Source organism: Colias eurytheme, chromosome 16, assembly GCF_061535395.1.
Source record: "Colias eurytheme isolate Ceu_HAF_F1 chromosome 16, ilColEury1 Martin Lab GWU primary, whole genome shotgun sequence".
NCBI lineage: Eukaryota > Metazoa > Arthropoda > Insecta > Lepidoptera > Pieridae > Colias > Colias eurytheme.
Genome location: NC_142995.1, coordinates 9,474,699 through 9,502,590, shown reverse-complemented (window position 1 = coordinate 9,502,590; position 27,892 = coordinate 9,474,699). Strand labels below are relative to the sequence as shown.

General features: G+C 33.8%; 5 protein-coding genes across 6 annotated transcripts in view; 3 read left to right on the top strand and 2 right to left on the bottom strand.

Moving 5' to 3' along the window:
* Positions 1-743: 743 nt before the first annotated feature.
* Positions 744-8,831, bottom strand: LOC149902019 (beta-hexosaminidase subunit beta-like). Its single transcript, XM_090111280.1, has 10 exons — positions 8,555-8,831; positions 7,061-7,277; positions 5,934-6,043; positions 5,486-5,694; positions 5,110-5,222; positions 4,537-4,738; positions 4,137-4,263; positions 3,653-3,736; positions 1,209-1,411; positions 744-985 (listed from the first exon to the last, which is right to left on the bottom strand). The coding sequence occupies exons 1-10, from the start codon at positions 8,741-8,743 to the stop codon at positions 802-804; spliced, it is 1,638 nt and encodes a 545-aa protein (XP_089967406.1). The 5' UTR covers positions 8,744-8,831; the 3' UTR covers positions 744-801.
* A 1,080-nt stretch (positions 8,832-9,911) lies between these two features.
* On the top strand, positions 9,912-10,757 carry EMC7 (ER membrane protein complex subunit 7). The gene has a single exon (XM_090110858.1). The coding sequence runs from the start codon at positions 10,017-10,019 to the stop codon at positions 10,683-10,685; it is 669 nt and encodes a 222-aa protein (XP_089966984.1). The 5' UTR covers positions 9,912-10,016; the 3' UTR covers positions 10,686-10,757.
* A 2,423-nt stretch (positions 10,758-13,180) lies between these two features.
* Positions 13,181-27,892, bottom strand: part of Mcr (macroglobulin complement-related) — a 40,214-nt gene continuing 25,502 nt past the window's right edge. Inside the window, exons 30-33 of the mRNA XM_090110593.1 lie at positions 24,252-24,445; positions 16,721-16,895; positions 16,199-16,304; positions 13,181-15,862 (exon numbers count right to left, since the gene is read on the bottom strand). Coding sequence (XP_089966719.1) covers positions 15,660-15,862; positions 16,199-16,304; positions 16,721-16,895; positions 24,252-24,445 — 678 coding nt within the window. The 3' untranslated portion in view covers positions 13,181-15,659. The remainder of the gene's footprint in view (positions 15,863-16,198; positions 16,305-16,720; positions 16,896-24,251; positions 24,446-27,892) is intronic.
* Positions 17,569-18,525, top strand: LOC149902017 (uncharacterized). Of its 2 annotated transcripts, none has more exons than XM_090111094.1 (2): positions 17,569-17,804; positions 18,058-18,525. In XM_090111094.1, exons 1-2 carry the CDS (start codon positions 17,664-17,666, stop codon positions 18,508-18,510), a joined length of 594 nt encoding a protein of 197 aa, XP_089967220.1. In that variant the 5' UTR covers positions 17,569-17,663; the 3' UTR covers positions 18,511-18,525. The 2 variants fall into 2 exon arrangements, with proteins under 2 accessions (XP_089967220.1, XP_089967218.1); XM_090111092.1 differs by having other exon boundaries at positions 17,570-17,858.
* Positions 25,547-26,838, top strand: LOC149902016 (uncharacterized). Its single transcript, XM_090111328.1, has 4 exons — positions 25,547-26,040; positions 26,241-26,318; positions 26,400-26,486; positions 26,618-26,838. Exons 1-4 carry the CDS (start codon positions 25,662-25,664, stop codon positions 26,836-26,838), a joined length of 765 nt encoding a protein of 254 aa, XP_089967454.1. The 5' UTR covers positions 25,547-25,661.

Genomic DNA, 27,892 nt, shown 5'->3' with positions numbered 1-27,892 from the left:
CTTCTGTGTCGTTAGTCTATGCCAATTACCATGGCAACTATTTGTTTATTTATATTTAATTGGCGAATTCTTATGACTTTTGCTTACACCTGCGCGGAAGTGACAAACTATCTTTGTCTTTTTTGTTTATATCATTTTATTAGAGCCATCTCTCTTATACAGTCTGTCAATGTAATAAATCAAGTAAAATGAAAATTGTATTTGTGTGTGCCTGACACTGCATATGAAGCATTTTTTTTGGATATATTGTGAGTATATAACGTATCTATACATAAAATATCATTGGTTACTAGAGTCTAGACTGTGCCGTGTGCTTTCTCCACAGGATTTCTATCGTGGACGAAACCACGGGCAAACTAGGTATGTTTTCTTCATTAGTTTCTACGCGAAAGAATAATAGACATCTATGCATCATGCATCGTTACAAACTTTCACAAATCACATGTTCATCAGCTGTTCATCAGTAACTTCAGTAAGCATAGAACAGTAATACGGGAAGTCAGTAAGTTACTTTCACATGTTCATCAGCTGTTCATCAGTAACTTCAGTAAGCATAGAACAGTAATATGGGAAGTCAGTAAGTTACTTTCACATGTTCATCAGTAAGTTTAGGTTTTTCGCTTAATAACAAGAAATGTTTAAAATAAACAGATATTGTTAATTATTTTATATTTCTATAAATTTATGAAAATGGCTATTAAAGCTAAGAATTAGGTATTACAGAAATAAAACAATCATACGTGCTAATTTAATTTATTTATTTGAGCATCAAACACTTATAACAAATAATATCTTAAGAACTTAAGCAACACAAAAGCCAGGTCCAGTGGGTGGTTGGGCATCAATGCCTCGTCGAATCATCCTGCAGGTGTGTTCTTCCATGCGGTGATAAACTTCTGCTGGTATCGTGTCAAAGACAGACCGCCTGCCGATTGTGTTAGCGCTCCACAGTCGCTCAGCTACTGCACTTGCTCTTGGCCATACCCTGTAATAGATTAAATTCGTACATCTCGAAAAACATCACATACAAAATAAATATTATAAAGATAAATTAACTGTCTGTCCGTTTGATGAATAGTTGTCTTAATGTGCTCATAATCGCGTTTGCTATATTAGTTGTTCAAAGCGCGGAATAATTGAATTCGATTCAGTAGATATTATATATTTTTATAAAAATATATCTAAATATTAGTTGCGGTCAAGTTTACCTGCTCATTACATTCCTATCGTCTACCATCTCGCCCCACATGCACGCTTCGCCGCCAACAATGTTATCAAGCAGCGTCCTGTTGTACGTTACATCATACACCATCTGGCGAGGGTCAGCCCAGTAGTAGTCCGTCCAGCCGCTGCCCAGTGCATCCAAATACCAGGTGGACGAGAAGATCAAACGATGCCCCGCAGTGAGCACCTGGATTAACAATTAAATTTTATCTGTGTTGATATATTATTGCACGCCTCATAAGCGAAGCGTTGAGGTGGGTACTACTGTCGCTTCGCGCAAAACATCTGATTTTTCAAACTTAAAATGTCTTTATGTATCATACATTGCACTTGTAAGATAATACATACACACACATATTAAGAAAAAACACTATTTTTAACGTTCATGATATTTTTGATGTCATTTTTGTTATTTAAACTAGTTAAAAAACAGTTTAAAAAAGTTCTGTCTTGGACGTCCGTGTGTCTGTATGTGCGGATCCTTTTTCTTGTTAACACGATAGCGACCGAAATACTTTACTAATCGAGTCTTTTTTTTTCTCTTACGCTTGAGTATGCTCAGGAATAGAACCCTTTCATTTTTCAGGGTCTGATTCGATGTGGTTTAATTGTTATTAAATAAACAAAAAAAAACTCGGATGTTTTTTTTTTTTTTTTTTTGAAGTGAATTTTTATATTTTTATTGAAATTGATTCCAGAAGATTACTGGGAACTTTAAAAATTCATTTTGTTACTTTTATTAGTAGGTACGATCCTTATAAGTATTTTAGTGTATTCAACCAACTTAAAAAAGTGTGACTATTTTACAACAATTTGAATATGAATTGTATTATTGTATACAATATCGAAGCTTTTTAAGAAATGTATAAAATACTTTTTTAAGAATTATTATCATACATAATATTATGTTACCGGCAATATATTAAAACCGGCATTGTATGCAATTCTTAGTAAATGTATGTTATTCCGAGAAACAGTCGGAATGAAATAAATTAAATTCGTCACATTACCTACTTATATCTTTAAATCTGAACTTTTCCTAAGTAATAAACACATTTGCAAATGTGGGTGGTTTTTGGGGTAGCTATTAACCAATATGAGGTCAAAACTAAAATCCAAGATGGCGCCGACGAAAATTTGAAATCTTTTCGTCATGGGTGTCATTTTCATGGTTTTTGGGGTAGCTATTAACGAATATGAGGTCAAAACTATAATCCAAGATGGCGCTGATGAAAATTTGAAATCTTTTCGTCATGGGTGTCATTTTCATGGTTTTTGGGGTAGCTATTAACGAATATGAGGTCAAAACTAAAATCCAAGATGGCGCCGACGAAAATTTGAAATCTTTTCGTCATGGGTGTCATTTTCATGGTTTTTGGGGTAGCTATTAACGAATATGAGGTCAAAACTATAATCCAAGATGGCGCTGATGAAAATTTGACTTTTTTTCGTGATGGGTGTCATTTTCATGGTTTTTGGGGTAGCTATTAACGAATATGAGGTCAAAACTAAAATCCAAGATGGCGCCGACAAAAAATTTACATCTTTTCGTCATGGGTGTCATTTTCATGGTTTTTGGGGTAGCTATTAAACAATATGAGGTCAAAATTAAAATTCAAGATGGCGCCGACGAAAATTTTACACATTTTCGTCATGGGTGTCATTTTCATGGTTATTGGGGTAGCTATTAACCAATATGAGGTCAAAACTAAAATCCAAGATGGCGCCGACGAAAATTTTACATATTTTCGTCATGGGTATCATTTTCATGGTTATTTTGTTCTCTTACGCTTGAGTATGCTCAGGAATAGAACCCTTTCATTTTTCAGGGTCTGATTCGATGTGGTTTAATTGTTATTAAATAAACAAAAATAATAATTAATAAATAACTATAAAAAAAAATTATGAGGCGTGCACTTTTGGATTTTCCAAACTATTTTTATCTGTATGTGTTGATGAAATTATTAATTTTTAAAATATAGTTTATAATATTTTTTTTTATCTTAAATAAGTTTGCAAAATGTATGAAACTAAACATATACAAAAAAGTGGCAACTGGCAACATTCAAAATTCAAATTTCAAACACGTGCTCGGACTGTTTCGTTCGATTTAAATTTTATATGTATATGTGTTTTTATTTCAAAGATTGTTTTTTTAAGCCATTTCTACTTTATTCTTAAAATTCAAAAATACCTGCCAATCATTTTAAGCGCATGTTGGCTATATTTTACTTATTTTGATTGAACTGAAACTGTAAAGGTGATGCAAATTCTTTTTTTATAATATCCTCACATAACGCTTTGCTTTTACTTTTATTATCGTAAATTGCGATGCGATGCCAATTGCCATGCAATATCTAGTCCGTGCTTACTACTTCGGCAGAGTAGTAGATTATAGATCAGTGATAATGATGTAATAGAATCTTACCGTGACCATTTCACTAATCCAACTTCCCTTCCAGACTTGCACAAGTGTTTCTTTGGATAGAGGAACGTGTTCGTCGAATACTTCCTGTTTAGATAAATATAATTTAATCATAATTTCGTGTATTCAATATTATTATAAATAATTTAATTATAGGTAAGTAAGTTATTCATAGTTATATTAGTAGATATTTTTTCTTGTATTTCTAAATTAATGCGGATGCATGCATATAATCAATCGCTGCGTGGCTTGTGCTGAAGGTAGTTTGCGTTGTTTGCTGTGCTTTTCATGACAATTTATAAACTCAATTCCTTGTGTGTGCATTAATCTTGATGCTAGACAAGAAAGTAGAAAAGGAAGCAAAAAGAAGTTGATAATGCGGGTAGTTGTAAGTCTTCAATTGTTATCTGGATTAAACATATTTTTTTTACATTAATGCTTTTTTAAACAATAAAAAACTAAAGTATCTTTATAGAAGTGTAATTACCTGCCAAACGACAACTTCCGAATCGTTAGCTAGCAATGGTATCGCGTTGGACATGAAGATGCCGTGCAACTCTGGCACGGTGAGGTTGTTCTTGTTCATGTAGTCGCGGAGTTCGGGGTTCGATCTCCTGTAAATCGTTTTTTTTTATGCATATATTTAAAAGTGGACTTACACGTTTAAAATTACATATTGTGAAAAATGTATATAGTTAAAGAATTATTAATTTAAGTAACGCTTTTTCCATCTTGTATTGTGTTTATTTTACTTATCGAAGTAACAACTTTAGTGTACAAAAAGGAAGAATAGAAACGACACAATTTCTTTCAGTTGTATGATATTTTTCATCATATATTGAGAACCAAAGAAAAATGTCCAGTAAAGACGAGAGTTTTTAACGTACCAGCAATCCAATTCCACTTCATCACCGCCAATGTGGAAGTATTTATCCGGGAACCAGGTCTGCACCTCCTGGAACAGGTCCCGGAGTAGTTTATATGTGATGTTCTTTGTTGGGTTCATGGGACCCAGGCCAATCACTTTGTCCATTCGATAGCATTCCGTGAGCACACTCGGGTACGCGTTACCCCATGACCGTGTGTGTCCTGAAAATGAGATGATAATATAACCGATGAGAAGGATTACAATTTACAATATGAAAAATACTTCAAAGGAGATTATCATAACTCGAAAGATGAAGAATATTTATTGCCAATTGTAAATATATACTTACACTTCTTTACCAAAACAATATGCAAATTGCAAATACGTTTTAGGTATTTGAGTCAGATATTTTTAGATAAATGTGTACAAAAGTTAAATCTAGCTTCAGAACATGACTGTATAAGCTGGTGAACATTATGATGGTATTTCTGAACTATCAATTCAGTCATGATTGCATGATGGAGAACCAAACATCAGACTATCGCGATTTGTTCAATCTATCGTCATCGGTAAAATATTCATATAAAATTACCAGGTACATCAAATTCAGGAATGACACGAATCGCCCGGTCTCTTGCGTAATCAACAATTATTTTTATGTCGTCCTTTGTGTATACCATAGACGGATCGTAAGCGCCTTGTTGACTGAAATTATATTTAAAACATTCAAATCAAACAAGCAATATTCGAGATAGCTTAAGAAGTAGACGCCGGATCAGAAATCAATCGAAAATTCAAACATGAGAAGCGCCTTTTAAGAATTAACAAAATATGCTTCTCGGTGAAATTATGCTACACCAAAGAAAGTACAAAGGAATCAAGTGCCTTCTGCCTTTAACGGAAGAAAGCAAAATTCTATATCAATTGTCAACCTTAAAGAAAAGACGCACACCATTTTTTTATTTTACCTCAACTCCGGGAACCGTTCGCTCTGATACGGGAAGCTCTGATCGTCCACGATGTGCCAGTGGAACACGTTCATCTTGTTCATCGCCATCGCGTCCAGCGTCTTCAATATGTTCGCCACTGAGATGTAGTGCCGCGATGTGTCCAGAAGCAGACCCCGGTGGGAGTACTGCGGGTAGTCGATGATTTGCGTTTTGTTGACGCGTAGTTCCTGAAGAGAAGGGCGAATAAGATTAATTTTCACAGTTGTTATTAAAATATTAAGAAAATCCTTGTCTAAATTATGTCGAAAGAGCCTATTTGACTCTTTTATGTTACAGGTATTGCCAAAATTTGTACGAAATTTGTATAGTCGCCGCTGCACTGCATTAAAATTCATTAAATGTCAGTAAATAAGTCGTGAATCTGGATAGATAGGACTGTGTTGTGATCATAATCATGTATGCTTACATTTCGATCGTCAGAAAGATAAAATAGATGTGAAAATGTCTCGAGGCCTCTAATAATTCCCCAGATAGACGGGCTCCGTAATGCTGCAGTTGCAGACACATTCAGGTTATCTGGAATAATCATTAATATATAGTAAATTCTTAAATTTATAGGCCAGATTCAGTGTTATTCTTTCATAGATTCTTCTATATTTTGCAAAATGGACCCTACTTTCGTTTATTTGCGTATTGCCAAAAATACAAATATCAATCGATGAGTAATATGTATAAAAAATTCAGCTATGCCATGCTATGTTCGCCTTAACTGGAATTACTGGAAATTTAAAAGAAATGGGACAATTAAACAAATGATTTATAGTTTAGTATTGCTTGTGGGAAAATACACAATATAATGTACTTTCTTTTCGTATGTTGTCATAGTTCAATGGAGAAGAAATCCGATACAAATCTACAACAGAATTGAATCAGTCTTGATATTCTAGGCAACTTTTTAATTCCAATCTCCTTATTCCTTATTATTTTTTCCCAAATAAAACATTAGAAATTTTGCTTTGGTCTCCATCATACAACTTATTTGCATTCGCAATCAAGGGAAAGAAATGGCAAATATTTTGTAATCTGTGTTTAGTTTTGGTACAATGAGGAATATGTAAATAAATAAATATTTCTACATTATACATAGATAACGATTACCGTAAAACATTAGGCCTACATACTATGAATTGTGTTTCTATTTAAATACCATTATTACATTACCTACATTGCACTGATAATGCAACCCAGGATTTTCCGATGCATACCGATATGATAATACTTTTTTATGTATAGACAAGATTTTTTTTAAATATGTGCGTATTTGTGAATACATAGCACTTATTTTGTTAATATCATTATTAATTAACGAAAAAATAAAGTCTAAGTAATGTAAACTTTATCATTTTCAGAATGCTTATACTGCTCCCAGAGATTAACGTCCGAGAAAGTTAGTAGGTACATAACTTCAAATCTAAAATCGCAACTTAATGCATATTTAATATTCATGACTTTTATATGGTAAGCTACTTGCATCAGGATTTACCAGTAAAAAATTGGCTACAAATTGCGCTTTTTTGGGTTCAATGTACTCACAGCTCTCATCCATATCCACATGCGGGTATTCCTCGCAGGGCGCCGTGAGGTCCACCTCGAGCTCCTGCAGCCGACCCCGGTAGTTCTCATCGTGTGACCGCCCGTTCCTGCGCTTGCGTCTCTCGCGACGGGACAGGGTTGAGCCTATCTTGTGTTTGACCACGAATGAATATCTCTCTATCGCGTTTGTAAGGATCGCGCACTTGTGTCCTATGACCTGTGGGATGATTTAGTCATGTTATGGATCATATCGTTTAATCGGTCATAAAAAAATATATATTGGAAGATAAATAATTTTTGCGCATACGCCTACGCCCTACGTTTATTATCTCAAACACATTTTAGTGATTAAGGATTTAGGAAAAGCGATATGGTATGGAAACAATGCAAGTAACGGGGTTTTTTTTCTCAACGAATGTCGTTCAATATTAGAGTAAATTGTTTACATTGATTTATTGTTGCATAGTGTGATAAGTGATAACACTCAACACTATTGTAATGTAAATATATAAATATTTATTTATGTGATCAAACACTTCGATTGACCGATTGGAAACAAAGGATGAGAGGATTGATATAAGTAGGTACTAGAATAGGACAAGATTAAGAAAAATGTACCTATAATCACACTAACTAACTAAGTACCCGGTTAATAATATCAGAATAATGGTTTATTGATAAATTAATAATAATCTAGAAAAAACAATAATTTTTACCTAAAAGATATACGTAGGTACCTAACTATCTCTGCATTTTAATCATATCGATTTTACAAATATTTTTGCTATTTGAACTTCGGGAGAAAATAATGTGTATTGTGTAAACAATTTTATTCAGTTCCATTAGGTTCTTATATTCTAAAACAGATATAATGATTTTTATTCTAAATTAATACTAATATTTCTCATATCATATGCCCTGCAGTTGTTATTTTTTTCACCCGCGTAGATATAGGTAACTACCATATGAGCGAAATGCGGGTAAAAGCTAATTAGTGGAATACACAAGAACTTATTGAATATAACTAAAAATATTTTTGGAATGCTGAAAGGTTTCTAAAATTTCTGCCTTCTGTCCTAGGTGTATGTAGGTACTTTCACTACTTCCGCGCATTCGCATTGCATTTGCAAAACTATCACTATCGACATGATTAATGCAACTATTTTAGTGCATCATCAATGAAAAACCTGAATCAGCATTGATTATTTATAAAATATTGTTTACAATACTTTATGATCCGTCTAAACAAACCTAACAAACAATCATCAAGGAAAGTGAGCACTCAGCCGGTACCTAATCGATAATTGCGCCAAGCATATAATTTTTTTTTAATCACAAATCGCATATCAATCATAACTGCAATGAAAATAGAATAATTGTTACAGGTTAAGTCATCAATCAATGATAGTAATACTATTTATTGTAAAAAAATTGTATAACTAAATGATATTCCATTTAAACACCGGGTAATAAATATTCGTATTCAATACATACCTTAACACTAAAATGCGAAGGGTTGAATGAATAGTACTTAATTTCTTTAGCTTCTTCTTGGGGTTTGGGCCACACTTCTCCCTTAGTGGGGGGGAACTTGGGGCCCGGGTTCACAACCGACATCCCGGCCCCGATGCCGAGGCACGCGAAAAATAGAAAAGTCTGTATCATTTTGTGCGAAATATTCATATAATTATTTTATTCACGTTAATCTGTAGTGACCCGATACGCAGCTTGAATTACACTGGCCATTTTCTCTTATGGCGCTGTTTGTATATGCGAAGATATACATGTTATCAACATTGCTCTGAATCTTCATTGATTTCGTAAGGTTTGATAACCTTTCGGATTGCGATTCTGGAAAACTTTGGGAACTTTAGAAATTTTGCTTTTGATAGCAGACAGGCTATCAGAGATTCGATTAGGTGACAAAAATAGGTGGTTTATAATGAGAATTTATTGCAAAATACAATTTAATTTATTAAGTAAAATTCTTTTATTGATACCTCAAGATTTTTTTCCCTACGTGTACCTACTAATAATCTGAAATAGTTTACCAGGTATTAAACCAAAATAATTTTCAATCCTACTAACACGATATAGATTAGTAGTTACGTTAATTAGTTACTCTTTCACACAAAAATCACTGAACGGATTTTGATGATACTCTGCAGTGATGAAGCTTTAATATGTGCCAAAATTTAAAATTGCTAAAGAAATGGGTTTAGGGTTCGCCTGCGGGTGAAACAGCGCGGCATATCTAGTATTTTATAAAGTTTAAACACAGTATACCTAGTCACATAGTTACGTTAACTTAAGAATTATGAAAAATAAATATTCACAAAGTAGGTATATTATTTATTTATTCTAATAGGCATTGGACAGATTTAGGTAAGTTATAGAACGTATATTATCAGCGCGGCGCGCGGTATGGGCTTGAACGGTGAAAGCCTAGCAGACGAAAAAATAAAAGTTATTTATTACATATAGAACACCTTAGGATGCTTGGTTTGCGGAAAGGTAACGATTTAATAAAATTCTATGTGTGGCTTCAGATTCCTTGATAATGGTTATAATGCTTGAGCCGTGGAAAGGTCGTGGAGTCCTTTTCGTGTGAGGACACACAAAAAAGACCATCTAGTTCGAGCCGCCGCGCTGCAAAATTAGTTATTATATATTTTTAGAGCATTATGAAAAGAGAAGTTTAATAAAATTAATTTTGATGTGTTTGAAACAAAAAGGTTTGAAAAGTAAAAACCTCAAATCTGAATATAATCCGAATAAATGGAACCAAAATGGCTTGTAGTCTACCAAATAAAAACGAATACGACTAAGTGACTATTGACATACATCATTATGACAGTGACATTAATGAATCAATGATAAAAAAGTTTACAATATTTGTGTGATTCGATCGTCTAAAATCAGATTTTCATTATCATCACGTGAAATTAACAAAACAATGTTACGAATATTTATTTCGACCGTAACGCTGTTGCTTTTTGCAAATGTATCATACGCAGTAAATTCCATGGAAGACGAAGTTGGTGTTGGTAGATATGTCATCGAAGGCCGAGTGTTTCCACCAGAAGAACAAGATACGAGTAATTGGCAAGTAGATACAAGAATACACGTAAACGGCGGTGAATACATTGGATTTATTAAAAACGACGGCTCCTTTAGTATACACAATGTTCCTTCTGGTTCATACGTGGTTGAGATTGCGAATCCAGACTATATGTACGAGCCTGTACGCGTAGAAATTAATTCCAAAGGCAAATTTAGAGCACGTAAAGTTAACTATATCCAAACATCACAGGTAATACAAGTTCCTTATCCTCTCAAAATGAAGGCATTCACCAAGTTCAGATATTTCCAAGTAAGGGAACAATGGAGGTTGACAGACTTCTTGTTCAACCCTATGGTTATTATGATGGTGTTACCACTACTGCTCATCATGATTTTACCTAAAATGATGAATGACCCAGAAACAAAAGAGGACTTGAAGCAAATAAGCAATATGGCTAAAATGTCTGAACTTCCAGAGATGTCCGAGATGATCACATCATTATTCAATGGTGGTGCTAAAGCGTCCACTTCTAAAGCAAAACAAATTAAGAAGAGACAATAGGAGTGTTATTATTTAGTCAAATTTGTGTTATACTATATAGGAATAACTATATACAATAAATTATTTAAATTATTATGTGTTTGCTTGCAAACAAAAGTTTGTTACCCCTTTTTGATGTGCAATATATTTCTTATTAATATTTTGTAACTTGCAATGTCACAATGAGATATACAGGGTGTAATCGTTAAGTGTGCACAAGCGATTATTCCGTAACTATTGCAGATATCAAAAAACTTTAAACTGATATCGAAAGTACTTAACCTAATGAGTAAAATGGCCATAATAAATTTTTAAAAATAAAACGAGAAATAACCAAAAATGTTACATTAAACGCTCCCATACAATTTATTTCCCATACATTTTGTATTCATAGTAGATTTTCGAAGTGACGTCCTTATTGTGCAATACAATGAGGAGGTCTATTTACAGTTTCTAAATGAACTTCCCTCCAAATTTGCGAAGTAATTAAAGCAGAAAACCAAAAAAACAAAAAAAAAGCTAAAATCTTTCATATTAAATGTATAGGTTGATCCAAAAGTAATGATAATTGGGTATTTCCTGTGCACATAAAAATATAAAATAAATGTTTTATGCTTGCTCATGTAATCACTAAGTTATCACAAAAAAATTATATCTACAGGCCACGTTTCCAAGTATTAACATTAATTTTAATGTGAACAGTGCGAGCCAGAATGTTTCCCGACGAAAAGAAGAAACAACGATTCGACATTTAGAGGGTGAATTTCTAAATTTTTAATGAGATCAGGATAATTTTTTGTCACGATTTGTGACCATGAGCGTTACCTGGGTTCACCATGTTTATGCTGAAACCAAGAAACAATCAATGGCCTGGATGCGAGCTTCCAAAGTGACGGTGAAGATTTTCAAAGTGAAAATTAGTGGGATAGATTAAAACCGTAGTTTTTTGGGACGCTGAAGAAATGTGGAATATTTTAAGAAGGTAGCCACTACCACAGAGTACATTATTTTTACGGGCAGCCACTACTACACAGGGCTCTTACTACACAGACCAAAAGATTGCGGGTAGGTTAGTAAGAAAAAGAGACATGGCAAACTTCAGTCTTGAATGTTGGTTCACCAAGACAACGCACCAGATCACAAAGCGTCAGTTGCGATGGCTGCCAATCAAAAATCGGCATTGAAAATGCTTGAACACCCACCCTGTTTGTAAGATCTAGCTCCTAGTTAATTCTATCTCTTACCTCGGCACTCGGCGATACAAGAAATTTTAAGACGACAGCGAAGTGATGGCCGATTTTGAGGGGTTTTTGTAGATGAAGTCAAAGTTTTTTTTTTTCTAAGTTAAGAAAAAAAAATATCGAAGTATATTATCTAGAAGAAGACTATCTAGAGAAATACATAATTATTTTAACTGTAATGACCTTGTTTAATATTGATTATCATTACTTTTGGATCAACCCATGTACATGGGATATTCATATCTCATACTAAATGTATGGGAGGGTTTAAAGTTAATTTTTTAGATATTTCTCGTATTATTTTTAAAAATTTATTATGGCCATTTTACTCATTAGGTTAAGTACTTTCGATATCAGTTTAAAGTTTTTTGATATCTGTAATAGTTACGGAATAATCGCCTGTGCACACTTAACGATTACACCCTGTATAATCAATTCTTGCTTGTTATAAATAGTACATGACTGATAAAAAAGTTACCTGCCTGGCTTTCTTCACTAGAACCTAAATTATGAATTATCTTAATCCAAGGAGGTGAATCTAAAAATGTATTGAGTCATTGATGTCTGATGAAGTATAAGTGTTGTAACTAACATGACTTTAACATGAATAGATTTTCTATTGTGTCTGTGGTTCCGGGGCCTGAGATACTAATGATTATAAATACACTGTTACTACTATGTAGAATATTAATCATTGATATATGAACAGAATCAAAAGAACTTCAGTAAGTAATAACTATATCTTTCTATATTTGTCCAATTTGTAAAATAAAATGAAAACCATCTTTAGAAAAATGTGAAGTAAGCATGGAATATAGGCATCAGATTAAATAAAATAAACTTACACAGTATATAATATGAGCAATAATTTGATAATATTTTCGACATTACCTGATTGCAATAGTTTGAAACATTATATAAAAAAGCAAAACGTAGGAACATAGCCTAATACTTTTCTCTACTAAATTATGAAAAAAGTAATTAAATCGGTCCAGTATTGGAGGAGGAAACAGGGGACTACCGAACATCGATGCATAATTTTCCTAGGTATTTTCAGCCCGAGCTGCAGTTGTTGATAATAGGAAAACCTAATTTTGAATAATTCTCTCACTCGTTTTGTTAGCTCATAATATAATAATTAATTAATTCATCTCAGTAAAAAAAATATACTTTGACTGATGTATGGTACTGAATATAAGACAATTTAATGGATGGAATAAATGGATTTAATAGGATAGGATAGGTAGGTACCTAATAACAAAGAAAACAAACATAATTTTTCGAACTCTTTATTAAAAATAAATCTTTACTCAGAGATTTCACTCCTACAAATGTTACATTACAAATCATAAAATATTACACACATTCTAAAATACAAAAGAAAAATCAGTCATTGGTAAATTTGGACGGAAAAAATTAAGTAACATGCATAATGTCACTACATGAGATTCAATACACTGGTACATAAAGCTATGATCGCTATTCTTTATATATTTTATTATATAGAAAGGTAAGGTATGTAATCTGAAACAGGTAAATATTTGCTTTGATACAAACTAATTACTTTTCATATGTTTGACTCTGTCATAAGCTTATTTTATAAAAACCTTCCGCAATATACAATATCACTACAATATTAGAATTTCATATAATATTATGTACTTAAAGCATTCTATTAAGAACAACATAGAAATAGCTGGTAGGAAGTAAAAACTTGTAATATTCTTCTAAAAGATTTACCATTTGTAAATAATATTGTAAAAATTGAATGATATACATTCAGATACGTAGGTGTATATTTTGTACTAAATTTAATAATTTTCTTTCTCATAATTTTTTATATACATAAACACAATATTATATGAAACACTATAAACGATTCTTTATTACATAGAGTATAGTTAATACATTTGTGAAAAATAATTAAAAAAGAATCCTATACATATCTGCGTCGATATTATAATCATATATTAGCTGCTTAGTAAAAGGAGAAAGGGAGTATTTAAAGAGTAAATATGTATATTGGATGAGGTGCCATAGAATCAATACTTGTCTATTATACTATAGTACGTTAATCTTAATTATCATGCAACAAAATATCTTTGCACTCTATAAAATAAAATAAAAATGTTAAACAATGATTTTATACATATATATATATATACTGTATTTTAAACAGAAATTTGCTGTTAATTTAATGTCTGGACGGGTTTTAATTTGTACATACTTGGAAAATATACGTATTCTACGAATAAATCTATTTTTAGTGTAAAAATAATTTTTCTCATACAAAATTACAATTGGCTTACAATTTTGTCTTCATATATCTAAAATATAAATCTAAGTGTCATCCAATTTTAAATTAATAAGGCAAATTTATTGACATGTGCTTTTCATCGTGTAAATTTTAAAAATATTTTTCTTATTTAAAACTTATAATAACTACGCTTTATATTATATACATAAAGTGTGGATGCACTTTGCCTTTTAAGACTTATGGGCAAGGTTGCATTTCATGCTATGATATACTTCATCATTTTTCTGTATGCAAAATAATATATAATAAGACTTATAAAGTTGTAAAAATAATTGTAAATTAGTCTTTTATATAATTAGGCATTCGTAAGCAAGTCTCAAATTGTATCGCGCATTCAAAAAGCACCTGTTTAGTAAAGAAATAAAATGCAAAATTGTAAAAAACGAAAACAGATTTCTTTAAAAAGCGAAATGATTTGGTAAAAGCGCAATTTTGTTACAAAATCTTGCAACAAAACATAACGTTATATACACAGGCATGTTTATTTCGTAGAGAAATTATATTACAAATGTTTAAATCTTACGCTAAGTGAACACCTCTTTATAATACTAACGCTAAAACGGAATGGAGATTTTTCTACTTATGTTCTTCAAAATTATTAGAATTTTGTTCACTGTTGAAAAAAATAACAAAAAATACATATAAATATAATCTAACCGGTGGTTATTAAAATGATAGATACATAATTATCTACAAAACGCATATAACTTCATTATGTTATCTAATAAATTTTCATTCCATAGTATTGTGTAAACTTTAAATATACAACCTGAAAAGACATCTTATATATTTGAAAATTGCACGTTTAATTAAATATGATATGCTTTTTAATTATTGTTTTAGTTTCCATAATTTTAATGTCTTTTTTTAAATTTATTGTCTTTTACTTTTATAAGATTTTCATGTTTTTGGCATGTCGTGGTATAAATTTTTAGAGAGCCAAAATAACTTCTTTTATTAGATGTAATTTTAAATAATTTGTTATGATTAACTTGCAAACGATCACGCCTTTTATTAATTAATTAGTGTCATATTATAATAAATGCACTAAATAGTCACATAGACGTACAAGAAATGTACAGGACGACGATATTAATACAGTAACAAAATTAAGATTCAGTGTACAGAGTGATTCATTAGGATTAAACTTTATTTTACACAGACGTCAAATTTAGGACGTAAGTATAAAAAATAGGTAGGTATTTTTTACAACCAATTCTTCTTTCTTTTACATATTATTTTAGTTACCAAGCACAGGACGTATAAAAATACGTATTTTTTTGCAAACAAAACTTGTCAATTCTTCAAATATATGTTTTCATTTTTTTTCTAAAGACATTTAATTTTTAAACTATTCAGTTACACCTTTCAACATTTCATCAAACTGAACCACTCTACACCTGAAAAAAAACACAAATATACTAAATTTCATCAAAATCACCACCGTACAAAATCGTACACCCTTTGCCCTCCCGCCAGCACGCTCGCGAGCACGCACAGAGCGAGAAGCGAAAGCGAAGCGAAAGCGACGCGAGCCGCGTTGTACACCGCGCAGTATGGGCACTGGGACGAACCGCAGACCTCGCATATGTTCAGTAGGTAGGTTGGTAGTGCGTCGAAGATTGTCTCGTTGAATCGTTCTGGAATTATATTATAGGTATAATATAAGTTATACTTCATGTAAAGATACTCGTAAATCGCTGACCCGGTAGCGTTGTTCTGTTTGGATCCTTTTCACAAAGACTATTTCTATCTGTTCTCTTTATATGCATAAAACTCGAAAAAAAAATGTTGGCGGTTATTTAAAAAAATAATTACAAAAGTGCTCTGTTTACACTGTACATATAAAAACTAATATCTGTCTGTAATTTTAAAATAACTTTTTTGTTAAGTGAGTTTGAATTTGATTGACACGAAGTTTGTATTTATCGTATAATATTCTAAATGTGGAAGAAAAATAACAAAAATATCCATACCAGGCGCGTAATAATCGTAGACTCGTATCGCAAGATACCGCGACATGTTGGCCACCGGGTGCCAACGTTCCAGTGTGAAGTTCACGCACGTCGTCTCTTGCTCTAACTGTTGAAAAATATTATAGTATTATTAAATATAACATTTTGAGAGTTTCTGCTGTGTTCGTAATCGATTACGAATCAAATCTGAAATGAATATGCGTGAAATTGCGTCTGTCTTTTCGAGAGATGATGCCCGAAAGTTCGCTTTCATCGGAAGGTCTTTACTTCAGCTGTATGTATATATAGTCGACTCCTTTAGAGTCGAATTTGATATACTTTAAACGGTTAGATTTGTTTCAAACTTAGCATCTGCGACATTATAATATTTTATATTATTAAAGCATATTTTTTTTTTGTTTTGTTTATTTTTGTACTACTTTTTTACACTACTAGCAGTGCTTGTCCTGAACGGGGGGACTCGGAAAGGAGGGTCCTGATTTAAGACAAAGCGGGCAAAGCTCCGGACGGAAAGCTACTCACATAATCAAAATAGAACACAAGTTTGGTGGGCGTGTACTTGGCCCGCTGCAAGTGCGGCACCTTCCGCGCCAGCACGTACGAGTCGAGGCGTTGTTGTTGCACCAAGTAGCCCGTGGGCACGCCCACTTCCAGCACCGCTTGGCCGGACCGGGGGGACTCCGAGAGGAGGGTCCAGCTGGAAGAGGGGATATTATTGGTTGTATGTGCTTGACTAAATTTTTGAAGTGAAAACTTCTTTAGCGGCGTTGAGCACTTTTTCTGTAATGGGTAATCTTAAACTCGCGTCAGGACACGTGACCTGATCGAAAAAGCGTAAGACGTAATATCAAACATGCTCAACGTTAATAATCAAGTTTTCACTTCTGCCGGCACTCCCGGAGTGCGACCCGTCTTTTTTTATATTACAAAATACATAAATTAAGTACACCAAAAACCACAAAGATTTCACATATCAACCGTTGCGTTGCTATTCGAGAGACTTGTCCCTTTTATATGGATAAATTAATTACCACATATCGATAGACATGTTGCAATACCATGCGTCTACTCATTCGTGGACATTAAAATTGACAACATTTCATTTTTTATAAGGCCATGAAAGAAAAAAACCGTTTCTTTATTTTGCTATTGCGATTACAGAAAAAAATTTATTTAATTTTTTTATCGCATATTTTAGGAGAAATTAAATAAAAACGAAAAATGTTATGATGACGTCATACATACGGAGGAATAAAAACGCGCCCTAGACTAATTTTCTATGTTAAAAAAAAAACTATCAATTTGACGTTTACATGGCAATGGCATGTCCTGTCACCTGTGTCATATTTCTAATGTCAATAGTTGTAGTGTTTACTGTTTACTGTTTGTGATTATTCAAATTTCAAACTAACGAAGTCTTGTTAGAACGTGTTATTTTGTTTTTGTTTTGGATTTTAATCTCACGATGAATCTAAATGAAAAATATACACCTTTTAAAGAGGCCAAATATTGTTTTGTTCCTTCCTGCAAGAACAATTCTATTAAACATAAAGAAAAAATGTTTTTTGTGGTGCCCAGTGCGTCTAAGCAAGACTGGTGTAAAGCAGTGGGTGTTGATTGCCCTAAGCGTAGCCTTTACATATGTGAAGATCATCTCAATGTAACATTATTCAGATTTTAGAATAGCAGAATTGTTTTTTTGAATAAATTTGTTTACATAGATTTTGATTCTCAAATCAATATTTGTGTTCTCATTAAACTAATTAAAACTATTATAGTATACTTGAATATTTTTCTGGCAATATATTTACAAACTTAGATTTCTTTCAATCCATTATTTACATCAATATTTGTTGCAGTTAAAAGAAGATATAACTAACTACATGTATTGGTCAACTATGAGAGGACGACCCAAACTCAAAGCTTCTTTACCGCAGTCCCTCCTACCTAATATATCTCCATTAAGGGAACCTCAGCCTAGCACATCATCAGCAGCAATTCCAATGGAGATAGATAGTGTCACAGAAAATAAGATGATTTTATTTTGTAATAAAGGTGTGCAAGTGAAACCAAAAATGGCAGATCGCACCACTAACTGTTCTTTGAGTAAAATTAAGACAGCTCCATTATCTTTTTGTCAAGATGATGATGACTTTAATAGTGAACAAATTGATATTGATGATGCCATACCATCAACACAGGGTAGCACTACTACTACAACTTCTGTAGATGTTTCTGACATTACAAACGAAAACATACAAAAATCCTTCATGCTAGAAATAATTGAAAAAAGGCCATTAGATTATATGTAATCTATAGGATTACCACAAAATTATTATTGGTTAATAAACTTTTTTGTGTCTCATTTAAAATTAAAATCTATACATATTATAATAACATTATACAAAATTAAAAATAATTTATCATTCAGGCAAATATCAGACATGTTTTGTATATCTCTAAGCATTTTATCTATACAAATATTATAAAGAGGAAAGGTTTGATTTTTTGTTTGTTTGTTTGTTTGTATGAATTGAATAGGCTCCGAAACTACTTGGCAGATTTGAAAAATTCTTTCACTGTTGGAAAGCTACATCATTTCTGAGTGACATAGGCTAGGTTTTATCCCGGAAATCCCACGGGAACGGGAACTATGCGGGTTTTTTTTTGAAAATGCGGGCGAAGCCGCAGGCGGAAAGCTAGTGGCGTATATTTTATAAAGCTCTTTATGTACTATCTAATTTTTTTAAACAATTGATTTTTTGTCCCCCTATTTTGACTGTAAAACGAAACTTACCATCTTCTTTTTAAACAAATAAAGAATACTCAAATATATATTGCATAATAGATTGTTTTGAAATAGAAATAGAAAAACCATCCAAACCCATAGAGCAATCACTGACCTGGTCTCAGTATAAAAATGCTAACACACTAAAATATTTATTGGCTTCAACACCTGATGGTTTCATTGTTTTTGTATCAGCTGGCCATGGTGGTAGGATATCTGATACAAACATAGTGGAAGTATCTAGATTTTTAGATGTGTTACCACCTAACTGCTCAATATTAGCAGATCGGGGATTCAAACATATTGATACTTTATTGACTAAAAAAAGGCATAAAGCTTCTTCGTTCACCAAGTGTTGCAAAAAATGTAAAATTAACAAAAAAAGAAGCCATTCAAAGTAAAGTTATTGCCAGTCTACGCATTCATATAGAGAGGGTTATTAGGAGAATAAGATTATTTAAATTGTTAAAACCACATTCTGTTATTAATAATAAGTTAATTCAATACATCGATGAAGTGGTAACAATAGCATGTGGTTTGATTAATTTACAAAGTTCCATAGTGAAAAATTGTTAAAATAAGTTAATTCAACAGATAGATGAAGTGGTGACCATAGTATGTGGTTTGATTAATTTATAAAGTTCTATAGTAAATATAAATAATGAATATTCTGTAAAAATAATTTTAAACAGTGTCATTTCTGTATGTAAGGACATTTAGGTTAAATTTACTAAGAAATTATTAAGTTCAAACATAAACTTATGTATATGTATGTAGTTTTGTAAAATACTTATTTTATTTAATCTTAATATGCCTATGATTTTCATAATTTCCTATAAATAAAAGACTGTTTTTTATAAAGTTCTATTTATTTAACACTTTCCAACATTTTTGGGAAAATATATGTTTCCCAGAAATTTTCAGCACCCCTTAACAAATGTTGCATATAATAATCATCATAAAGGATCCAGTATTTGTGGATGATTTTGTTTTGTTCAAAATGTGGATCAGCTACACAAAATAATCCTTTTTTCTTTTTAGCAGCAAACATCTGAAGCATAATTTGTGCTTTAAACTTTTCGTTTATTTCATTTTCGTTTATGTACAGTCACGAGCAATAATATATGCCTAGGGGGCGATGTGCAAAAATATCTGTCACTAGAACAAATTCAATAATATCTGTCTACCCGTATACAGCAAAAATATCTGACATTATTAGGCAGCATAATAAAGTGGCATCAAAATTATATGACGAAAATGTAGAGCAAATAATTGTGACAACCTCTCGAAGCATAAATATGTGACGTCACCTAGGAGGCAATAATATCTGACACAATTTTATATTTCTGTATTGTAAAATATAATTGATTCCTCACAAAAAGCATAAATATGTGACACTAGCTTTCCGCCCGCGGCTTCGCCTTTTTTTTATAGTGGGGAAATCTTCCAAAGATACCCACGGCCCCCGGGGAAGGAGCCGTGGGTTATGTCGGATTCTTACCGACTAAAACCCCACTGTGTTCCGTCGAGCCGCTTTAATGATGGGGCCGCGGGTATTTGTTAGAATTCTTCCGCGACCCCCTCGGCGGCAGCCCATGTCCAGGCCAGGCGCAAGCCAAGAACAGGAAAGGTGGTTTGCCTGCTCTTCCCTCCCGTTGGCGGCATGAGCGGAACACGTCTCAAGTCGCCTCACCGCACCGGACGATGGATTACATTCCCCGTTCCACCGCCCGGCCCGCGGCTTCGCCTGCGTTTTCACAGAAATACCGCATAGTTCCCGTTCACGGCATAAATATGTGACATCAACTAGGTGGCAATAATATCTGACGCAATTTCATATTTCTGTATTTTGCATCGATTCCTCACAAAAAGCATAAATATGTGACATCAACTAGGAAGCAATAATATCTGACACAATTTCATATTTCTGTATTTTGCATCGATTCCTCACACAAAGCATAAATATGTGACACCAACTAGGTGGCAATAATATCTGACACAATTTCATATTTCTGTATTTTGCATCGATTCCTCACAAAAAGCATAAATATGTGACATCAACTAGGAAGCAATAATATCTGACACAATTTCATATTTCTGTATTTTGCTTCGATTCCTCACACAAAGCATAAATATGTGACACCAACTAGGTGGCAATAATATCTGACACAATTTTATATTTCTGTATTTTGCGTTGATTCCACACAAAAAGCATAAATATGTGACATCAACTAGGAAGCAATAATATCTGACACAATTTTATTTTCAATTTAATATTGAATTAATATAAAATAAATAAATTTTATTTTAACTACGTTGTTTTAAAACATGATTACCATATTAATTAATATGTGCCGTCGTTGTATACTACATATTGTATGTCTAGATATTATATCGTACTAGCCTAACACCCGCGGCTGCGCCCGCGTTTTCAAAGAAAAACACGCATAGTTTCCGTTCCTGTGGGATTTCCAGGATAAAAGCGCTCATAAGCGTTAATCCAAGTTACCTTCTATGTGTGTGCCAAATTCCATTTTTTTCTTTTATTTGTATGAAAGAGTAACAAACATCCTTACATGATACGAACTTTCGCATTTATAATATTAGATAGAAGGATATCATATCATGACAAAATTAAAGTATTCATATACTTATATGATTACCCACTTGGGTAGATCTATTTTATTTGAAGGTTCAGTGTAACCTTCGTGTATTATTTAGAAATTGTTTTGTTATATTTGACGTTAGCGGTGTTTGACACGATTCCTCCGTTATTCATTTTCATTTACCAATAATTAGCCTATAATATTGCTATTATTTTATTGAGTATCGAAAATTATGGCAAGTTATCATATTATCGTAATTTCATTTAAATAAAAAATATTTACAAAATATAATGTGTCTTTTGTTCATATTCTTACCCCAGCAAAATACAAAACACTAATTCAATAAAAAAACGTTTGGCCTTTTTAAAATCCTATTCTATCTTATCCTACTAGTCCTACTATAATCCTACTTCCTATCCTACTAATCTAGTATTATAAATACGAAAGTTTGTGAAGATGTGTATGTGTGTGTTTGATACTCTTTCACGCAAATACTACTGAACCGATTACAATGAAATTTAGCAGACATATAAAGGGTAACTTGGGTTACATAGGATAGGTTTTATCCCAAAATTCCCACGGGAACGGGAACTATGTGATATTTCTGTGAAAGCGCAGGCGAAGCCGTGGGCGGAAAGCTAGTGTCACATATTTATGCTTTTTGTGAGGAATCAATTATATTTTACAATACAGAAATATAAAATTGTGTCAGATATTATTGCCTCCTAGGTTACGTCACATATTTATGCTTCGAGAGGTTGTCACAATTATTTGCTCTACATTTTCGTCAGATAATTTTGATGCCACTTTATTATGCTGCCTACTAATGTCAGATATTTTTGCTGTATACGGGCAGACAGATATTATTGAACCCGTTCTTATGACAGATATTTTTGCTAATCTGCAAATGGTAATATATTTATGCTTCTGACTGTACCTTTTCATTGCTTTTTGACTCATTGGACTTTTTACTTCAATGACAAAGTCCTTGCAAATGCCATCTGGGGATACTCCAATTATAGGGGATAGTAAAATTAAGCCTTGTTTTTCGATGTGGATATTTAGTTGTATTTCAAGCTCCTGAATAACTAGATTTTCTAATGTTTTGCCTCTTTTAATAGCTTGAGTCTCTGGCACTTTATATCCCCCTAAAATACTGTTGACTAATGCACCATCTGTAGTTTTGCATTTCACTGCCTCATAAATTTTGGAGCCAGTCACTCTACCCTGACGCATTGCATGCCACAATTTAGAGTCAGCCTGTTTTTTAGTTTTTTCAGCTATTTGGTTTTTGAGGTTGTCTGTAATGATGTTTGCATACCATGATTTAAATGCCATGTAACTGTGATCATATTGGACATCTTGAATAAACTGGAGCATTAAATTAAAAACGGTTAAATCAATCAGTGCAGGCTGCTGTTCTTGGCAATATTTTAAAATCATTCCTTCAGATATATTGCGCAGATTACACTCATTAGTAAATGTGGATAATGTTACATTCACATTTATATCTTCAGGAACTTTCCTTTTTCTTCCCAAATTTTTAGCCAAAACAAACTGCTTATCTGTAACAGCTGCGGCAAGTCTGGGTTTAGTCCAATAGCAAACAGTTGATGTAACCGATGGCTCATCTGATCGTTTAACAAGCCAAATTACAAAACAAATGGCGTGTTTGCACCCTCCTGCTGCTGCTGCGCAGTCGTTACATTCAACTTTTATGATTTTTTCTGCAGTCTCATCTATTGTAGCAGACACGACGTATAGTTTTCCTTTAACTTTGTGTTCTGGTGTTACACGGCATTTAATTATACACAAATTTCCTTCCCGCTTAACTTCGACGTATCCTACTGCTGTTTCGACGTAAGATTCTCGAGATGCAAGTAATGCTTTAGCACTACGAGTTTCCGCAGCATTGTAGCAATCGTTTTCATACATATATTCCATTATCATCAGATAACTAACTCTATTATCAGCAGACTGAAATCCTTCGGAAACTTTCATTGTGTAGTATAAAATTACAACAATCTATGTTAGCTATCAAAATTTAAGATACTCGAAAAGACTTGCAAATAACGGTGTGTATATAGTTAATTACAAAGCTTGGCGAATGGTGGTTTATTTTAGTGTCAACTGTCAAGAGTGATAAAATGTTAAATGTCAACTGTCGAGTTTTTTTTTTTTAATCTAAATTACGTCGCAAAGGAAAAAATCTATTCCTCCGTATGTATGACGTCATTTGGCGTTTACGACATTTTAGAATGAGATGATTTTCAAACTCAAAAAGATGAATGAAAACTTTAATATTTTGAAAAAGCAAAAAATACGTGTATAATAATTTTTGATCTAGTTTTGATTAAAATAAAAAAATAAGTAGGTTAAAATTTTGAAATGTTGTCAATTACAATAATTTTCTTTTTTTTCTGCTATAATGTCATTTATTTGAATTAATAAAAAAATATATACAGACGTAATTACTGCTCTTATTTACTTGCTTGTTATTTTACACACTCTATATAAAATTTATAAACATGCACTCTACAATTAAACCGAAAGGCCTATTAACCCATTGAGACCCGAGCGGCCCGATCGGTCCACGACACAATAGATGTTCTATTGTGTCTGTGGTTCCGGGGCCTGAGTTAATACATTTTGCACTCACCTAGCACAAGTCTGATAGTCGATATGCGACTGATTCCTCCCGTGGTAGTGCGCCCGTGTCCGCAGGTCGAACGCCCGCGCGGGCGGCGCCGTCTGGAACCGCGCCGCGTCCACGTTGTACTGCACCGCCATCTGCAGTATGGCGTAACCGGCGCCGCGGGCCGTTACCTTCACTGTGCCCCACGCTTCCGGGATCTGGGGGATAAATAATGTTTTAGATTGAAAGTGTAAAATGTAATGTTAAGATTTTAAGAATTTAGAATAAAATATAACATGTGCCACGGGCTGTGATGTTTATAATCCCCCAGACTTCTAAAACCTGTACATTCACAATATTTTTTTACGTAATGCGAAGTATGCGAAGTAACAGCCTATCATAATGTCCTTTGATTTCTCGTGCCTCAACCTTCATCGATCTTCATGCCTCTAAGATAATTTACAAGCACACAAACTAAACACAAGGACATGACCATAATCTAATACCCAAATCTTCTTATATATAAAAATGAATCGCAAAATGTGTTGGTAAGCGCATAACTCGAGAACGGCTGAACCGATTTCGATAATTCTTTTTTTATTATATTCCTTGAAGTACGAGGATGGTTCTTATGTAGAGAAAACGTAAATATTATGTACCACGGGCGAAGCCGGGGCGGACCGCTAGTTAATAATATAACAATTTGTATCAACGCATACCAACACCAGTTATTATTCGTGGTGCTCCAGGGACCTGTTACAAAAACACGACCATATGTTGTTGTTACCAGAACGTTTAAGTTATATTATAGGTAATATATAAAAAATAATATTAATATAAACTGAATAGTTACAAGTCAAAGCCGTTTCTTCGTATTAAATTTTTTTCTACACCGACGTGGACGTGTAAAATATATAGAAATCAATATTACGGTGTTATTTTCTTTTTTCTGCTAGATTATTTGATTTATTTATAATACAGTATAAAACGAACATTTAATAATAAGTAAAGGTTTAACGTGTGACATAATATTATGAAGTTTCAGATAGTTATCTGTTATTTACCGCCATGTAACAGATATCGGCCTCTGATAACGTGTTTTTGTGTCAGCGACTTATACTCGCTAATAACGTATCCGGTTGATAAAAATATCAGTCACTTAATAGTTGTTGAGATGCCAACCTCGCTTTTATGTATTTTATTAATAATACGTTTATTTTTGTGAATTCAAACATTATTAACCCATTGAGCCCCGAACGGCCCGATCGGGCCACGACACAATAGATTTTCTATTGTGTCTGTGATTCCGGGGCCTGAGTTATTAAAAGCATAATTACTAAAAAGTTTGTTTCTAAATTATTGGTGATTAGGCGGATTTGTTGTTTTTGTTTTGTCCGTAATTTTACATGAACTGTAAAGTTGTCTTCGTATAAAATGGAAAAGCAGAAACGCGAAAGAAGCACAAATTTCTCACAGGACGAAACGCACCTCCTGCTATCATTAATCGAAGCAAGAAGAGATATTATTGAGAGCAAAAAAAGCGACGCCAGTACTTGGCAAGAGAAAGAAAAAGCTTGGAAAGGCATCGAAAAGGCATTCAACAGTGTAACTAATTCTGTTTTTCAAGACCACAAACATTTAAAAATTAAGTATGAAGCTATAAAAAGGGACACCAGGAAAAAGATAGCCGAGTTCTATAAAAGTGGAGGAAAAACTAAAAGACTTACAATTGCAGAAGAGAAAGTGAAAGAAATTATGCCCCTTTCTGTTGATAGCAATGAAAGTCAGTTTGACTCCGATTCGGGTCTACCAAGTAGGTGACACGACTTTAAATTTTGTGTCTTAGAATATTATTATTTATTATATATCGATTGTTTGATTTTTTTTAAGAATAGGTACTTACCTTATAAGAACTGGTGACTATAGTCGAATTTTTTCTATTCTTTGGAATTTTTCAAACAATTAAAAACATTTTAATGCTTTAAAAAAATACAAACAGCTTTTAATTTACAGGTGCTTCCCATACTGTTATAAATCGAGTGCCTGATGAGGAAGAAAGCAATGTTCCTACTGATCTGGTTTTAACTGAAGGTTTGACAAATTATATTTTAAATTATGCACATTTTAATTTATATAAAATTACACATTACTTATTTTTCTTTTGATTTGCAGAGTCATGTAGAGATAATATAATACAAAAAGAGGAAAGCGAACCTCCCAAAAAGAAACTATGTGCAGAAAGGATACCAATATTTCGAAGTAAGTTATAAACACTTGTATAATTAAAATTGTACTGAAGGTCTGAAGAAGATTAAGAATAAACATTGTTGAGGTTTTGATTTTAAAAGCATTGTTTTTATATGCGATTAAATATTTTCTATGTGTTGCAGGTAAATCAAAAGAAGAAATGCCTTTCGATAAATTAGCCGAAGAAAAACAGGAAATAGCAAAGATTCAAATGAAAATAAAAACAGAAGAACTACACCAGAAAATAATACAACGAAAGCTTTTAGAACAAGAGTTAAAACATAAAGATATCATATTCGAATTAGAAAAACAACAACTTCTTTTAAAAATACAGTTATTAAAGAAAGATTTAGAGAAAACATGAAGCGAGTGCTTTTTATTTGGATATGGCATTTTTTAGTTTGTTTTAGGGCCGATTTTTCAATGCTTGGATAAAACTTATCCGTCCAATAAAGTATTGTACACAATAATATTAAAAGTCACTAATATTAAACTGTCAAATACGGGCAATTAGAATACGTTTTTAGAATTGGAGTTTTATACATTATTCGACGAATAAGTTTTATCCAAGCATTGAACAATCGGCCCTTATACTAATTTATTAATCCGTTCTTATTTTACTGGTGAAAAATGACGTAACATTCGTTGTTTTTTTTAATACATAAGAAATAAGAGGCGTCAACTCTCAAATGTCTTCTTATGGACGCGTCGCCTGTCGCAAATTAAAAATAATCTCGTCCACGCTCACGCTGAGCGCGGTCACGCCACGCCACGCTCACGCCACGCCACGCCACGCTCACGCCACGTCACGCCACGCTCACGCCACGCCACGCCACGCTGGGTACGCACCTCAATGCTTTGCATGACGGCCAAGTTGTGGTTGTCCACCCGCAGCGAGCGCGTGGAGCCGTTGAGCGCGACCGCGTCCACGCTCACGCTGAGCGCGCTCACGCCACGCCACGCTCACGCCACGCCACGCCACGCCACGCTGGGTACGCACCTCAATGCTCTGCATGACGGCCAGGTTGTGGTTGTCCACCCGCAGCGAGCGCGTGGAGCCGTTGAGCGCGACCGCGTCCACGCTCACGCTGAGCGCGCTCACGCCACGCCACGCTCACGCCACGCCACGCCACGCCACGCTGGGTACGCACCTCAATGCTCTGCATGACGGCCAGGTTGTGGTTGTCCACCCGCAGCGAGCGCGTGGAGCCGTTGAGCGCGACCGCGTCCACGCTCACGCTGAGCGCGCTCACGCCACGCCACGCTCACGCCACGCCACGCCACGCCACGCTGGGTACGCACCTCAATGCTCTGCATGACGGCCAGGTTGTGGTTGTCCACCCGCAGCGAGCGCGTGGAGCCGTTGAGCGCGACCGCGTCCACGCTCACGCTGAGCGCGCTCACGCCACGCCACGCTC

Excerpts from the sequence above, each read along its gene's own strand:
- LOC149902016 (XM_090111328.1), top strand. The coding sequence starts at position 25,662 with ATGGAAAAGCAGAAACGCGAAAGAAGCACAAATTTCTCACAGGACGAA. Across the intron at positions 26,041-26,240 it reads CTCCGATTCGGGTCTACCAA|GTGCTTCCCATACTGTTATA; the intron begins GTAGGTGACACG and ends TTTAATTTACAG. Across the intron at positions 26,487-26,617 it reads AAGGATACCAATATTTCGAA|GTAAATCAAAAGAAGAAATG; the intron begins GTAAGTTATAAA and ends TATGTGTTGCAG.
- LOC149902019 (XM_090111280.1), bottom strand. The coding sequence starts at position 8,743 with ATGAATATTTCGCACAAAATGATACAGACTTTTCTATTTTTCGCGTGC. Across the intron at positions 6,044-7,060 it reads TGTGGATATGGATGAGAGCT|ATAACCTGAATGTGTCTGCA; the intron begins GTGAGTACATTG and ends TGATTATTCCAG. Across the intron at positions 5,695-5,933 it reads ATCTTTCTGACGATCGAAAT|GAACTACGCGTCAACAAAAC; the intron begins GTAAGCATACAT and ends CCTTCTCTTCAG.
- EMC7 (XM_090110858.1), top strand. The coding sequence starts at position 10,017 with ATGTTACGAATATTTATTTCGACCGTAACGCTGTTGCTTTTTGCAAAT.
- LOC149902017 (XM_090111092.1), top strand. The coding sequence starts at position 17,664 with ATGAATCTAAATGAAAAATATACACCTTTTAAAGAGGCCAAATATTGT. Across the intron at positions 17,859-18,057 it reads TATGTGAAGATCATCTCAAT|TTAAAAGAAGATATAACTAA; the intron begins GTAACATTATTC and ends TATTTGTTGCAG.